The 17,051-nt window shown below is 48.9% G+C and overlaps 1 protein-coding gene across 1 annotated transcript in view; it reads left to right on the top strand.

The window, feature by feature from the left end:
- Positions 1 to 257: 257 nt before the first annotated feature.
- The window catches only part of tmem163b (transmembrane protein 163b), a gene marked incomplete at both ends in the record, with an annotated part of 44,284 nt that continues 27,490 nt past the window's right edge, over positions 258 to 17,051 (top strand). The window contains 2 exons of the mRNA XM_080834045.1: positions 258 to 435; positions 1,010 to 1,129. Coding sequence (XP_080690171.1) covers positions 258 to 435; positions 1,010 to 1,129 — 298 coding nt within the window. The remainder of the gene's footprint in view (positions 436 to 1,009; positions 1,130 to 17,051) is intronic.

Below are 17,051 nucleotides of genomic sequence, written 5' to 3'. Positions count from 1 at the left end.
AGGTCTTGCTAAGGAAAATGAGATTTTAATTAGAGTGCGCTCGCTGTACTCTTCGCCCTCTTGGCAAGTGTGTGTTGTTGTGGACTGGGGGGCTCTCTCTCGCGCGCGCTGATTGCGCTCTCAGACACGCAGTCAGAGCTCGCGGCATACCACTCTCCTCGAGACGGGCTGCACGCGCGTGCTGGATTGTTGTTGCACCTCTCACACCCTGGTGTGAGATTATTTGAATGTCTAATTTGACCCGCACCTGAACGACGATGACAGACGCTTTGGCTCCGGATCCCAGTCCCATCCCGCATCCCACCATCGTGGATCCATCGGCTCAAAACGGGCAGTGCGACCCTCCAGATCAGCCGCTATCCAACAGACCGAGCCAAATAGACCCGTTCACCATGGACCAGGAAATGAAAATCGGCGAGAATGTTGAAGACAAAGGTAAGGAGAGAATAACTGTTTTATTAGATTTTGGATATGCTGGCCAGGAGTTTCCGGATGTTCTTGAGCAACCGGAGGCACCGCAAGTCCGGTTTTAATTATTGACTTCTACATGAGATGCATTATGCATGAGCGCGCCAGAGCGAGACCCTCAGACCCTCCACTGTGCAAATGTGTGCGTGACCATGTGTGTCTGTGTGAGTGCATGTGTATGTAAAACTGCCTAGTAGTTTTGTCGCCTGTCACCACAAAGGCTTTAAAATAGTCACAATTTACCAACTTTCTCAATGTTGCAGTCTTAAAGTCTTAAAAAAGTTATGCGTGAATTAAACTTACCGAATCAGCCGACAAATCCAATGTATCTTCTAGCAAATACAATGGAGTTACATAAATTATGTTTAACAACATGTAGTTATCAGAAGCAGTGTACAATATTACTTTGATGCATGAACTTAATGAATCAGATCTGTATGTCTTCATCTCCAGGACAGAAAGCCTGCTAGTCATGTAGGTTAGATCCTCTGTTAACTGCTAGTCATCTATGTCTCTCCCCTCTGTTAACTTCTCTCGACAGGTTTATTGGAGAGTAGCATGCGGCTGAAGCCGCACGAAGCGCAGGACTACCGCAAGAAGGCATTGTGGATATCCTGGCTGTCCATCGTGGTGACACTCATCCTGGCCGTCGCTGCCTTCAGTGAGTCTGGCTCCATTCCACCCTTCTGTCTGTGTGCGTCTGTGTGCGTCTGTGTGCGCGTGTTTGTGTGTGTGTGTGTTCCACTCCTCTGTGTGTGTGTTCCATCCCTCTGTCTGTGTGTTCCACTCCTCTGTGTGTGTGTTCCACTCCTCTGTGTGTGTGTTCTTCTCCTCTGTGTGTGTGTTCTTCTCCTCTGTGTGTGTGTTCCATCCCTCTGTCTGTGTGTGTGTGTGTGTCTGTGTGTTCCATCCCTCTGTCTGTGTGTTCCATCCCTCTGTCTGTGTGTTTGTCTGTGTGTTCCACTCCTCTGTGTGTGTGTTCTTCTCCTCTGTGTGTGTGTTCTTCTCCTCTGTGTGTGTGTTCTTCTCCTCTGTGTGTGTGTTCCATCCCTCTGTCTGTGTGTGTGTGTGCGTGTGTGTGTGTTCCATCCTTCTGTCTGTGTGTTCCATCCCTCTGTCTGTGTGTTGGTGACTTGCAGCATCTCTTGTGTGTGTTGGTGACTGAGTAACTCTTGTGTGTGTTGGTGACTGAGTAACTCTTGTGTGTGTTGGTGGCTTTGAGAAACTCTTGTGTGTGTTGGTTACTTTGAGAAACTTGTGTGTGTTGGTTACTTTGAGTTACTCATGTGTGTGTTGGTGACTGAGTAACTCTTGTGTGTGTTGGTGGCTTTGAGAAACTCTTGTGTGTGTTGGTTACTTTGAGAAACTTGTGTGTGTTGGTTACTTTGAGTTACTCTTGTGTGTGTTGGTGACTGAGTAACTCTTGTGTGTGTTGGTGGCTTTGAGAAACTCTTGTGTGTGTTGGTTACTTTGAGTTACTCTTGTGTGTGTTGGTGACTTTGAGTACCTCTTGTGTGTGTTGGTGACTTTGAGTATCTCTTGTGTGTGTTGGTGACTTTGAGTTACTCTTGTGTGTGTTGGTGACTTTGAGTTACTCTTGTGTGTGTTGGTTACTTTGAGTTACTCTTGTGTGTGTTGGTGACTTTGAGTATCTCTTGTGTGTGTTGGTTAATTTGAGCAACTCTTGTGTGCTTGTGTGCTGGAAATGGCCACAGTATGGGGTCTGTTAGGAAACAAAATTTTAGTTTTTAAAACTTTGCCGCAGAGGACAAACTCTGTCTCATTGGCCAGTGAGTCTGCATTGATGGCTGAACCTGTAGCTGCCCGTGGGCCCCTTGCTCATACGGCCTCTGATGAGGAAATTCATCCTCACCGCGTGACTGAAAAGAAGCGTGAGAGACACATCACCTGTTTGGCTTCACTCTCGGCGTCACTCCCGGCGTGCGCGTACGATTTGTCCTTGGGGTGACATGTGCACATGTGTCTGCTATGCTGACGGCAGCGTGGCCCTCAAACACATTAGTCACCATGAGGAGACGTTCAGTGACTTTTGGGTTCACGGGTTCTGTCTGCATGCCAGTCACACCTCATGACTTCACGCCACATTCAAATGACGACTTGAGCGAGTCATCGCTCCTCTAGAATCGAAGGGAACAGAATTTAAGAAAGGTAAAGAAGCCTTCAGGGGCCAGGGTTAATATGTAAGAGACAGAGTTAAGACAGATAGATAGAAAGAGATAGATAGATAGATAGATAGATAGATAGATAGATAGATAGATAGATAGATAGATAGACAAATAGACAGGCAGATAGACAGATAGATAGATAGATAGATAGATAGATAGATAGATAGATAGATAGATAGATAGATGTATAGAAGATAGATAGATGATAGATAGATAGATAGATAGATAGATAGATGATAGATAGATAGATAGATAGGTAGGTAGATAGATAGGTAGATAGGGAGATAGATAGGTAGATAGGTAGATAGGTAGATAGAAGGATGGATGATAAAAAAGTAATGGTAGAGAGATGTTTTGCTTATTTCTGAGCAGTTGAGTTTGCAGGGTGAGGGTGAGTTTGCAAACCTACATAAGACCATTAGCTATGTGTATATAGCCATTCAAACTCTTGGCTTTATTTCCCCAGTGTATGCTGGGGGAAATTATGTGTTCTCATTTTTATTGAAGACCAAACACACGATAGAGAGCGATGTAGAATTATCCACGTCACACGCCGACGCCATCCATCTGAACCGGTGTAAGTGCAGATTCAGCTTCAGCTGAGTGCAGAGTGTCCGTGAGGCTCATCACAGCGGTCTTCACCAGCACACAAATCCCCCTTATCCCCATCAGCTGTACTCATGATCAAGCTGCGCTTAAAACCTCAAAGCCCACTTGGGAGTTTGGGAGACTAAACACAATGTTGAACTGAATTCATCTCCATTGTTTAAAGGAGAACATGGTCTCGAGTGTGCAGTGCGGTTAAATACCCAAATAGGTGAATCACATCACATCACATCACACGACTACATTACATGTATCATGCCTGGGTAAGGAGGTTCACACTCTGCAGTGAAAGAGGACTACAGTAAACAACATCTATCATGCAACTCTGAGATCTGGGTCGCAGAGCAAGCAATTCTTAGGACGGTGACAGATTGTGTTTCTTTGTGAGCGATGTAACATGCACAACCTTGTACTACTATACACCAGCGCACGTCACCCTTGTATGCTGTGTATGTGACGGAGAGAGAGAAAGAGTGAGAGAGAGAGAGGGAGAGAGGGAGAGAGAGAGGGAGAGAGACATGAATGTGTGAAGTTAGCAACTAATCTGTGTCATGTCTACTGCTTGGCCCACAAGCCGCAGGAACTTTATTAGAGCCCAAATCGTTGCTGTTAGCTGGCACGCTCAGAGACAGGGATGAGGTGGTTCTGATACAGACCTGAGACGGACCTGAGACAGAACTGAGACAGACCTGAGACGGAGCTAAGAAAGAGAGGGCTGAGAGAGAGAGCAAAACAGAGACAGAGAGAGAGAGAGAGAGACAGAGAGAGACAGAGAAACAGAGAGAGACAGAGAGAGAGAGAGAGAGAGAGAGAGAGATATGGCAGGAGCAGGAGTCTTTTGGAGTGTTTCTGACTGCAGGGTTTCCTTCCTCCCTCCCAGATAAGTAACTGAGATCACTGATGAGGACCAGTTCTACCCAGTTTCCTTCCTGCTCTCCACTGCCTTGTTCTCCTCCCTCAGAGCCTCTATTTACACCCCTCCCTCTCTCTTTCCCACTCCATCTCTCTTTCGTCTCTCTCCCTCTCCCTACCTCTTCCTCTCTCTTTCCACCCTGTCCCTCTCTCTTTCCTTAAATATATGTACCTTAACATTATGTGCACACACATACACACACCCATGTAAACATACACACATAGCAGCCCACCTAGAAACACACACACACACACACACACACACACACACACACACACACACACACACACACACACACACTATGCTGGGTATTTGCACAAAACTGGCTGACTTTTGGAACACAGCATGAAAAATTGCTGAGTAATCTGAAAAGCTCTGTGTGTGTTCCCGGCACCAGTGAAGATTCTGCTGTGTGTTAACCCTGCTCACACACACACACACACACACACACACACACACACACACACACACACACACACACACACACACACACACACACACACACACACACACACACACTCTCTGGCAAACATCCCTGACAAACACACACATGTTTACAATCACACACCCTCAAAGGGACACTTCACACACACTAGCTGTGCCCTCTGTACACATTAAGAAAGTCATTTTGACAGTTAGACGGAACATCCAACTATGAAACCACTGACTGGTGACACTGACAGGTGACACTGCTTTTAACCGCAAACATCAGCAGCCATTGAAGACAGAAGTGAGGTATTTGTCAGTATTGACGTAATGTCTCGGTCTGTCGTGCGTCATGTGAAGCGTTGTGAGCTGAGACTGAGTGTGTGTTTGTCTGCCTGTCACCCAGCTGAGGTGAAGGAGCGCCCTGTTCTCATCCGTACGTGAAGCAGTTGTTTGTGTAACCGTGGGGGCTGTATCCAGGATGTAGGACATTTCATGGCTGGCTGGTCCAGCAGGTGCTCATCCAGCAGGTGCACTCCGCTCTCTAATTACAGAGGGAACACTGAACACTGCTCTCTGGGCTCTACACTCTGGCCTGGCTGCTCTGTGCTCTACAATCTGGCCTGGCTGCATATCCAGAGGGAACACAGCGCTCTGGCCTCTACACCTTGGCCTGTCTGCATATCCAGAGGGAACACTGCGCTCTGGGCTCTACACCCTGGCCTGGCTGTATCTCCAGGCAACCGAACCAGCACAGCGGAGGGAACTATTACTATTCAGGAACTGTTTGCGTAGCGCGCAGCTCTGGGCCCTGTCCCTTGTGGAACCGGCAGGTGGGAACGGATCTGGAATGGCAAACACCCCTCCCTCCCTCCCTCCCTCCCTCCTGTCTGCCCAGTGGATCAATCAGAAAAGCAGTGATGTAACTCCCGGCTCTGCCTACCCAGAATCCTCGGCAGGAAGTTGAGGTTAGGATGGGTTGGGTTCACTGCTCCTCACACTCCTCTTCATCTCTTTATCTCTACCTCTCTCTCCTCTCATACACACTAACACACACTCTCGTCCCCTCTCTCCCTCCCTCTCTCTGTCTCGCTCTCTCTCTCCCTCTCACATACACACAGACCCACACACTCCATCTCTGTCTCTTTTTCTCTCCCTCCCTCTCTCTCTCTCTCCCTCTCATACACATTAACACCCCCCCCCTCTCCCTCTCACATACACACAGACACACAGACACACAGACACACAGACACAAACACTCTCTCTCTCTCTCTCTGTCTCTCTCTCTCTGTTTCTCTCTCTGTGACTGGGGACCTGCGTAGGTCTCGGCTCAGCTAATGGGGGTTGTGTGGAGGTGGAGGCGCTGGTGTGGAGGTGGAGGCGCTGGGGCAGAGGGCTGGAGACCACCAGTTATCTCCACTGCAGGGTCCCTCCAAGGTATCCGGTGTCAGCCTACGGGCATCACTCTCTATCTCTCTCTCTTTCTCTCTCTCTTTCTCTCCCTCTCTCTTTCTCTCTCTCTTTCTCTCTCTCTCTCTCTCTCTTTCTCTCTCTCTCTCTCTCTCTCTCTCTCTCTCTCTCTCTCTCTCTCTCTCTCTCTCTCTCCCTCAATGCATTCTGTCATCGATCTCAAAAGAAGGGCCTGTTCAGCCCATTCCGCCAAGTTTACCACAGCTAGCACTGGCTCTCTCCTCCTGCCGAATGAATCTCATTTGCACTTTGATCGGATGCAGCGTCAAGCTCCCCGCCATTAGCGTCACTCCGTGTGGCGGGTATGTTTGGGGGGGTGGGGGTGTGGTGCGTGTGAAAGAATCTATGCCAGGCCTTTACATCTCTATCCCTCAGACAACCGGCGGATTCGGTGGGAGCCAATTAGCGAGCACCTCGACGGCACTCTGTTTGAAAGCAGTCGATGCATGCCTCCACGGCGCTAATGAACGAGCAGCGAGGAATGGAGCCAGAAACACAGCAGAAGAGAGAGAGAGTGAGCGAGAGAGAGAGAGAGCAGGGGAGAGAGAGAGAGAGAGAGCAGAAGAGAGAGAGGGAGCAGGAGAGAGAGAGAGAGGGAGCAGGAGAGAGAGAGAGAGAGATAGAGCAGAAAAGAGAGAGAGAGAGAGAGCAGGGAAAAAAAGCAGAAGAGAGAGAGAGAGAGCAGAAAAGAAAGAAAGAGAGCAGGAGAGATAGAAAGAGAGCAGGAGAGATAGAGAGAGAGAGAAGGAGAGAGAGAGCAGAAGAAATAGAGAGCAGGAGAGAGAGAGAGCAGAAGAGAGAGAGAGAGAGGGAGCAAGAAAGAGCGACTGAGAGAGAGCAGGAGAGAGAGAACGAGAGAAAGGACAAATTTACATTCTCAGATGCTGTCTATGCACGAGATCCACTAATGCAGTACCTCTTCAGGGGACAGAGTTAGTTGTGGAGACGGAGGATGTTCTAATGCGGAGGTAGCGGTGTGCTATCTGTCTCCGCTCTGTCAGTTCTAGCACACACCACCCTCTGGACCTCTCTGAAATCTCACGTTGTCAGCTCCTGAAAAGTGCACCATGTTCAGAAGGGTATTCATCTTTCCAGAATACAGCGTGAGTGACACTGAACACGAGTGTTTGTTTTGAAAGCTGAACACGTCTCCTTCAAGGGAGCTATCCATTATCAGACATCAATGCACCTGTCGGTTGATCAATACGTCTGCTCGGATACTTTCTTAGTTGTAACGGCGTTGCTATTGATGTGGAGACCCTGCACTGGTTGAGGGTCAGCCCTGCAGCACACATGACACAGCCCAGCACTACACACCTAGGACTGGAACTAGACTTTCTACAGACGTGTGTGTGCACTCAGTACTGAAACCAGACTTTCTACAGATGTGTGTGTGTACCTAGTACTGAAACTGGACTTAATACACGTGTGTGTGTACCTAGTACTGAAACCGGACTTTCTACAGATGTGTGTGTGTAGTACTGAAACCGGACTTTTTATAGATGTGTGTGTGTACCCATCAGCACCTAGTCACTCTAGTGGGCAGCTTGGGCTCCTTTTAGGGGCATTTCTCAGGGGCATGAGTGGTAGCAGAGGGGTAGAAGGCAGATGACAGTGTTTCTGTGACGCGGGCACAGGGGAGAGGGCACAGGGGAGAGGGGAGAGGGCACTGGGGAGGGGGGAGAGGGCACAGGGGAGAGGGGAGAGGGCACAGGGGACAGGGGAGAGGGCACTGGGGAGGGGGGAGAGGGGAGAGGGTGGGGCACACATTGCAGTGCTGTGGCCTGAGTGTAAATCACTCTTCACTTTGGGTTCAGTTTGGAAAGATAGACAGAGAGAGAGGGAGGGAGAGAGAGAAATGAGAGAGGGAGAGAAAGAGGGAGAGAGAGAGGAAGAGAGAGGAAGAGGAGGGGAGGATAGAGAGAGAGAAAGAAATTGAGGGAGAGATAGAGAGAAAGAGCGGGAGAGAGAGAAAGGGATAGAGAGAGAGAGTGATAGAGGGGGAGAAATAGAGAGAGGGATAGAGGGAGAGAGAGAGAGAAAATGATAGAGGGGGAGAGAGAGAGAGGGATAGAGGAAGAAAGAGAGACATAGGGATAGAGAGAGAGGGATAGAGGAAGAAAGAGAGAGAGAGAGAGGGGCGAAAGAGAGAGAGAGGGATAGAGAGAGAGGGAGCAGCTCTGCACTAGGCATCATGTATTAATGCATTCAGAAGAGTCAGCCGCTAAAAGCCTGAGCGCCAACTCCCTAGGAGTATGCAGTCTAAAAATACAAGCAGGGGAAGAGAGGGGGATAGAGAGAGAGAGAGATGGGGTAAGATAGAGAGACACAGAAAGAGAGGAGCAAGAGAGTTAGACATAACTCCGTGACAGAGAAAGAGAGATATGAGAGAGAGAGAATGCATGAATTTTGCCCCTTTCCCTTAACCCCACCTCAGATTGTGTGTGTGTGTGTGTGGGTGTGTCACACCCATTTACATGACGTCTGATGCATGTGTGTGTTCGGGCTGTGTGGGGAATGTGTACTGTATGTGTGTGTTCAGGCAGTGTGTGTGTGTGTGTCTGTTCAGGCTGTGTTGGCATTGTTTGTGTGTGAGTGTGTGTGTGTGTGTGTGTGTGTGTGTGTGTGTGTGTGTGTTCAGGCTTCTTGGGGAGTGTGTGTTCAGACATCATGGGCAGTGTGTGTTCAGGCTGTGTGGGAAGTGTGTGTTCAGGCATCTTTGGGAGTGTGAAGCGCTGGGGGGTTTGGGTAAAAAGATGTGTTGATGGCGTGGAGGAAAGAGGAGGAAGCTGCTTTCTATTTGTATTCTTTTTCAACAGACGATGGAGAAACTAGAGTGATTAGTGAACTGCTCTCTTTGGCTTGTAGATGGCGTGTTCTGTTTGTATGTGTGTATGTGTGTGTGTGTGTGTGTGTGTGTGTGTGTGTGTGTGTTTGTGTGTGTGTGGTGTGTGTGTGTGTGTGTGTGTTTGTGTATTGGCCCCAACCATAGATTTCATAGAGAGCCACATTGCTGGCTAGCTGTAATGGTCTCTCACTGGGGTGTCTGGATTCACCGGCCCTGTGTGTGTGCATGTGTGTGTGTGTGTGTGTGTGTTAGTGTGTGTTTTAGTGCGTGTGCATGTGTGTGTGTGTTTTAGTGGGTGTGCATGTGTGTGTGTGTGTGTGTGTAAGTGTGTGTTTTAGTGGGTGTGCATGTGTGTGTGTGTAAGTGTGTGTGTATTTTCCCTCCCAAAGATAACATCCATTCAGAGCCCTTTCTCAATGCGTTGGCCCGACCCCCCCTCTTGCTCAGGTGACTCAGGTGTTCCGAGCCCAGATGACGGCCGTCCATCTTGGGTTTTCTCCCGAGAGGCCCCTCCGAGACAGAGCCCTGGTTATCAGTGCTTTCAGCTCCTTCTCGCTCCTGTTATCGTGTTTGTTTTGCCCGGGTCGGCCCTCCTGATCTAATTCCCCTCGTTGTGCTTTCATTCACAAGTGTGTGTGTGTGTGTGTGTGAGTGTGTGTGTGTGTGCTGCGCTGTTTGAACAGATGCGCTGTCAGGGCTAATGGAGGGGGAAAAAAGAGAGAGAAAAACTCTCATTTAATCTGAGCTGCTGCAGAGAACAGGAGCCTCGGCGAGCCGTCTACTCCAATGCCTGATGTTGCGCCACCTATCCCCAGGCTACAAGCGCGCACTGCCAAACTCTGACACCAACGCCCCTTCTATTAAGATTTCATGTGGAGTTGCCTTCTACATCACCACTGGTGCCCTCTGTCCTCCGGAGATCAAGCCCACAATGGCCTGACACATTTGTGTGTTGTGTGCAGTGTCACATTAGGCAGAAAGTCTATAGTTTTGCTCTCAGAGGGTGTGTTTGTGTGTGTGTGTGCGTTAGTGTGTGTGTGTGTGTGTGTGTGTGTGTGTGTGTGTGCGCGTGTGTTAGAGTGTGTGTGTGTGTGTGTGTGTGTGTGTGTGTGTATTCAAGAGTATGGGGATGATGCCAGGTTACCGACTCTGATGGACTCTGAGGTCCTGCACCCTTGCCCTGCTCTGAGTGGCCAGTTCATGCAGCCTTTGAATTATTAAAGATCACATTTTTTGAGGAGCAGCCGCTACAAGCAGCTTCAAGCCGGCGCTTTCATCCCTCTGTCTTGCTCTCATCCCTCTGTCTTGCTTTCTCCCTGCATGTGAAACTCACTGTGAGTACCATGTGAGTAAGAAAGGCAACAGAAATCAGGCAGGTGAGAGAGAGAGGGAGGTGCTTCAGGCAGGTGAGAGAAAGAGGGAGGTGCTTTAGGCAGGTGAGAGAGAGAGGGAGGTGCTTCAGGCAGATAAGAGAGAGAGGGAGGTGCTTCAGGCAGGTGATAGAGAGAGAAGGAGGTGCTTCAGGCAGGTGAGAGAGAGAGAAGGATGTGCTTCAGGCAGGTGAGAGAGAGGGAGGTGCTTCAGGCAGGTGAGAGAGAGAGAGAGGGAGGTGCTTCAGGCAGGTGAGAGAGAGAGGGAGGTGCTTCAGGCAGGTGAGAGAGAGAGAGAGAGGGAGGTGCTTCAGGCAGGTGAGAGAGAGGGAGGTGCTTCAGGCAGGTGGGAGAGAGAGAAGGAGGTGCTTCAGGCAGGTGAGAGAGAGGGAGGTGCTTCAGGCAGGTGAGAGAGAGAGGGAGGTGCATCAGGCAGGTGAGAGAGAGAGGGAGGTGCTTCAGGCAGGTGAGAGAGAGAGAGGGAGGTGCTTCAGGCAGGTGAGAGAGAGAGAGAGGGAGGTGCATCAGGCAGGTGAGAGAGAGAGAAGGAGGTGCTTCAGGCAGGTGAGAGAGAGAGGGAGGTGCTTCAGGCAGGTGAGAGAGAGAGGGAGGTGCTTCAGGCAGGTGATAGAGAGAGAAGGGGGTGCTTCAGGCAGGTGAGAGAGAGAGAAGGAGGTGCTTCAGGCAGGTGAGGGAGAGAGGGAGGTGCTTCAGGCAGGTGAGGGAGAGAGGGAGGTGCTTCAGGCAGGTGAGAGAGAGGGAGGTGCTTCAGGCAGGTGAGAGAGAGAGTGGGACGTGCTTCAGGCAGGTGAGAGAGAGAGGGAGGTGCATTTGTCTGCAGTGAGTCTTTGATCAGTCGAATTGATGAGCGTGCTGATGGAAAACGCTGGAAGGTGATTGGATGCTGATGCAAGTCCTAATTCTAAATGGATCCCGTAGAGGAGCTGCCTCAGCACCCGTGAGACTCACACCATCGCTAGATGCTAACGCTAACCGTCGCTAGATGCTAACACCCCTGCCAAAGCAAAGGCATCCATTCATACACAGAATAAGTCCTGCAAAGCATTGGAATGTGTTCCTTCCTTGAGAGAGAAAGAGAGAGAGAGAGAGAGAGAGAGAGAGAGAGAGGGAAGGAGAAAGAGAGAGAGAAGAAATTAGGGATGCATAAAAGAGAGAGAGAGGGAGGAAGTCAAAGATGAATAGAGAGAGAGAGAGAGACACTCACTATTAGTGTAATGGCAAGTAGTGTACCTTTATGGCTATAAAGGCTCAATCCTGACTCATCAACAAACCTCTCTTTTTCAGAAAGCAGAATTCATAAAGGCTTTATTGTCATGCCAAGCGCGTACACACACACACACACACACACACACACACACACACACACACACACACACACACACACACACACACACACACACACACACACACACACACACACACACACACACACACACACACACACACACACACACTATCTGCAGATTGTAAATGGGTATTGCTAAAGGATTACAGAAGAAACACAGGATAATGTAAGTTACTAACGCAACATAATAATGGACAGACCATTTCCCCTTTCTCTGCTTCTTTCTCTTTCCTTGTGTGTGTGTGCATGTGTGTGTGTAAGTGAGTAAGTGTGTGAGTGTGTGTTAGTGAGTGTGTATGTGTGCGCGTGAGAGTGTGTGTGTGTGTGTGTGTGTGTGTGTGTGTGTGTGTGTGTGTGTGTGTGTGTGTGTGTGCACCTGCTTGTGTTTCTGAATAGCCATTAGGGTATAATGGAAACTACAGCTCCATCTAGGCAATGTCCACGAGACAATCTTGCTGCTGGAATGAGACTCTTGGTGTAATGCAACTCAATTCAGATTGTGTGTGTGTGTGTGTGTGTGTGTGTGTGTTTAAGATGGATGGGAGGGGGTGTCCGTCAGCAGAATAACAGTAAAGCTAATCCATGTCCTACCCCAGTCCTAATTTACACCCGTCAGGCAGGAACAGCAGCAGCAGAAGCTGAAGTAGCAGCAGAAGCAGTAGTAGCAGCAGAAGCAGTAGTAGCAGCAGCAGCACTAGTAGTTGTTGTAGTCAGTGGTGGATGGTGAATTTTTTTTTTGGTAAAAAAACACACAAGTGAGGTTTTCAGTAGAATATATTAAAAAACAAAGATTTATTTCATGAAAACACATTGCTCATCACAGTCAATTAACAAATCTCAACAAACTGTAAAATTGGGCATGAGAGGTTTAGAGCATGCTGGAGATAGGAATCAAAGCTGTGGTAATTACGCCTCTGGCGCGGCGGCGTGGGGATGATCGGCCTGCTTTTGAGCCCCTGACGACAGAAAGCGCAGTGGGGGGGCTCCACTCATAACACAAAGCTGAATGGAAATTAGCCGACGGAGTGGCTTAATTGGCATCTCTGAAGTATCTGTTTGATATGAAATAGCTCTAAATAATTGAAAATATTTTCCCATATCATCATCACCTGAGACTCAACAATAGAAACAGAGAAAAATGATGCGGCTCATTTTCTAATAATCTAATATATTTTCATGTTTATGCCCTACAATAATACAATAAAATAGAATGAAAGTTTTTGTTGAAAGGAAAGTATTAAGTGTTTATGTGAAAACGGTTCTAATTTATATGTATCACCTTAACCATTTTAAAGACTGCAGAACAGCGTCCTAGGTCAGACCAAAGACTGTCCGATGAGCTTGTGGTGTTTTCTGCTGTCGCCATGTCGAACAGACTGTGGCAGAGATTTTTGGACTCTGCGTGAAAAAAAGCAAAGAGACTGGCTAATCTCTGGAGACTATCACAAGGACAACACATCGCAGCAGTCACACTAATTGGCTGAATTTTTATGCCAACACCATAATACATGCAACTGGCACAGCCCGTTTTTTTCTCTCTTCTGGAAACTTGGCTTGTGTGTGTGTGTGTGTGTGTGTGTTACATTTCTCAGGACTTTGAAAGGGTATAAGTAAGAAATATTCTAACCCCTGACTGTCATTGACTCTGAGCTGATCCATTAAGCCAAGTGAGACGACAGTGAGATGACAGTGAGACGATAGTGAGACAGTGAGACGACAGTGGGGCGATACTGAGACAGTGATGAGACAGTGATGAGACAGCGAGACGACAGTGAGACGACAGTGAGGCGACAGTGACGCGATACTGAGACAGTGACGCGATACTGAGACAGTGATGAGACAGTGATGAGACAGCGAGACGACAATGAGACGACAGTGGGGCGATACTGAGACAGTGATGAGACAGTGATGAGACAGCGAGACGACAGTGAGACGACAGTGACGCGACAGTGACGCGACAGTGACGCGACAGTGATGCGATACTGAGACAGTGACGTGACAGTGACGCGATACTGAGACAGTGACGTGACAGTGAGACGATAGTGAGGCGACAGTGACGCGACAGTGGCGCGACAGTGACGCGACAGTGAGGCGACAGTGACGCGACAGTGACGCGACAGTGAGACGACAGTGAGACTACAGTGAGGCGATAGTGAGACGACAGTGAGACGACAGTGAGGCGATACTGAGACAGTGACGCGACAGTGAGACGATAGTGACGCGACAGTGAGACGATAGTGACGCGACAGGGACGCGACAGTGAGACGACAGTGATGAGACAGTGAGACGACAGTGATGAGACAGTGAGGCAATAGTGAGACGACAGCGAGACGACAGTGAGACGACAGTGAGGCGATAGTGAGACGACAGTGAGGCGACAGTGAGACGACAGTGAGGCGATAGTGAGACGACAGTGAGGCGACAGTGAGACGACAGTGAGACGACAGTGAGGCGACAGTGATGAGATGACGGCAGTGTGTTGATTTACATGAGTGAAGAGGCAGGTCAGGACCTTTATTGAATCAGAACTGAGCCGCTGTCAGCTGACGAGGAGGGGGACTCACTCAGAGAAACACTGGGGAATACGGGCAGACAAAGGCACTGTAGTGTGTGTGTGTGTGTGTGTATGTGTGTGTGTGTGTGTGTGTGTGTGTGTATGTGTGTGTGTGTGTGTGGGGGGGGGGGTGCTTATAATCAACTCTCAATCCAATCTGATAAAGGAAATATCAGCCTCTCCAGTGAATGAGACTGACAGGTTCACAGACACAGACACAGACCCCCAAAGACGAGAGAGAAAGAGACAGAGAGAGAGAGAGAGAGAAAGAGAGAGAGAGAGAGAGAGAAGAGCATGAATACAGAGATAGAGAAAGAAGAGAGAGGTGGGGGGTGGGTAATGAGAAATCTAAAAAAAAAGATCACCATTATCATGACAGTTTGATAAAAGCCCATCCAGACACAAGGAGATGAATGAGGCTGTACCCCAATCTCTCGCTCCTTCCCTTTCTCATTCTCTCCCTCCCCCTCTCTCTCCCCTTCCCTCCCTCTTTCCCCATTTATCTCTCTCTATCCCCCTCCCCCCCCCCCTCTCTCTCTTTCTCTCTCTCTCTCTCTCTCTCTCTCTCTCTCTCTTTCTCTCTCTTTCGCTCTCTCTTTCTCTCTCTCCCTCTCTCCCTCTCTCTCTCCCTCCCTCTCTGGTCATGCCTAGAGTGTGTGTCTGTGTGCGTGTTTATCTCATTCCTGCTCTGGCCTGTAAATGAGTCTCACACTGTAATCAGTTTTCTGCCGTCTCTCAGCTGCACAGAGCTGAGATCAGTGTGTGTGTGTGTGTGTCTTTATTTACTGTTTTTTGTATCAAAGGTCTGATGGTTGTGTGCTTGTGTTTACTGTTTTCAATGAAAGCCTGTTGTCTAGCTGTTTACCTGTGCAGTGTGTAACACAGAATGTTTGCAGGGTAGCACTTTGATACACCGAGCGTGTACGCTCTGCACCTCAACTCAAGCTCACCATAGTTGGTTTGGTGATATACAGTAGCTACTTCCTATCGAGAATATGTCTGATAAGAAGATGTGAGTGGCACTGGCGTAGTCTTTTGGTTGTGGAAGATGAAAGGAATACAGGCTCAAGGGGCTGTCCCCGTCCTGTGACCCCAACCTGTGGTCACAACCTGTGTCGAGAGCTGGACACAACTGAAACTGCCGATTTTTTATTTTTTTGCTAATTCGCCAATGCCAGCGATCTTTCCCACCGATGGGCTTCGCTGACGATTCAACATGTTCAAAAGCCACCAACAGGTTCGACTGGTGCCAGCGGTGCAGGTCACACAGTGCAAACACTAGAGCGCAGACGCTCGGCAATGGTCCGACATTGGCCGATGGACGACCATTGGCTCAGTGTGGCAGGGACTTGTTGGCTCGGTGTGCCTGGGGCTTTAGGCTATGTTCAGACACCAGGCAAATTGGATTTGTTTCTCAAATCAGATCTTTCGAGACCGTTGGTCCGCACTGTTATTAGCAAGCGGTCAGGTCGGATGTGTGTCCAGACTAACAGACCCGTCTGCATGGGTTGCCGTGGTAACGACATAGAAACAATGTAGTAGCAGCATGATCGCCGTGATCGCCACCGCCGTTGGGTGTCGCGTTGAAGGTGACACCAACGATAATTTGAGATCCGATGAGTAGCCAGAGCCTCCGGACTGAGACCCATCTGTAACAATCCGATTGGAATCACATTTGATTTGGGCAGTCTGAAAAAGGCCTAAACCCAGAGAAACATCTCAACTGGACAGATCAGGTACACACACACACACACAAACACACACACACACACACACACACACACACACACACACACCACACACACACACACACACACACACACACACACACACACACACACACACACACACACACACACAAACACAGGTTTGGTGTCTGTTGTGTGATTTTACACCAACTTTCAACTTTTACACTGGAGCCCGTTGACTCTTTGTGACATTCAAGATACTTTTTTTTGGATCAAAATAAATCAAGACAGAGCTTGACAGTCTATTTTTTTCCCTGTGGCTTTTGCGTGAAAGTGTCCTTGAGAAATAAACTGAACCCCAGACGTTAAATATAGGCTGGATACAGGACTACAGGAAATACAGGACTGTACTGGGGCCTTGCCTCTGCTAGGAAGATGTGAAGTATACTGAACTGTAGTATTGCTGTGAGTGTGGAGGGAGAGAAGAACTATGCTTAGACATTTAGACGTAAGTAAATGCCCTGGCATACTCAAGAGAAAAGAAGTATGCTTAGACATCTAGGAATGTAAAAGTGGTGCATTTAACAGTGCTGACTGTGGCCTGCCTTGGTCTGCTGAGACTTAGATTGCATGTCAGGCCTGGAGCATCTCCGAGTGACTTACTCCACCACAGTCAGAGGTCAGAGGAGACCATAGGGGATTACTCCACCCCAGTCAGAGGTCAGAGGAGACCATAGGGGATTACTCCACCCCACTCAGAGGAGACCATAGGGGATTACTCCACCCCAGTCAGAGGTGACCATAGAGGATTACTCCACCCCAGTCAGAGGTCAGAGGTGACCATAGGGGATTACTCCACCCCACTCAGAGGAGACCATAGGGGATTACTCCACCCCAGTCAGAGGTGACCATGGGGATTACTCCACCCCAGTCAGAGGTGACCATGGGGATTACTCCACCCCAGTCAGAGGAGAGTCAGTGGGATTTACCCTTCCCCAATTAGTCAAATAATGGGGTTTACTCCTCCATAGTGAGATTACAGCCAATGGGGAAATGGGGTTTACTCAGCACTGATCACATCTGGCCAGTAGATCACCCCACACACCCCAGTCTGAGTCATTGATTGGAGTACGCCTCCCCAACCACTGACAACTTC

Source organism: Sprattus sprattus, assembly GCF_963457725.1.
Source record: "Sprattus sprattus genome assembly, chromosome: 3".
NCBI lineage: Eukaryota > Metazoa > Chordata > Actinopteri > Clupeiformes > Clupeidae > Sprattus > Sprattus sprattus.
Note: the sequence above shows the minus strand (reverse complement) of the source record. Positions and strands in the feature narration are given on the sequence as shown.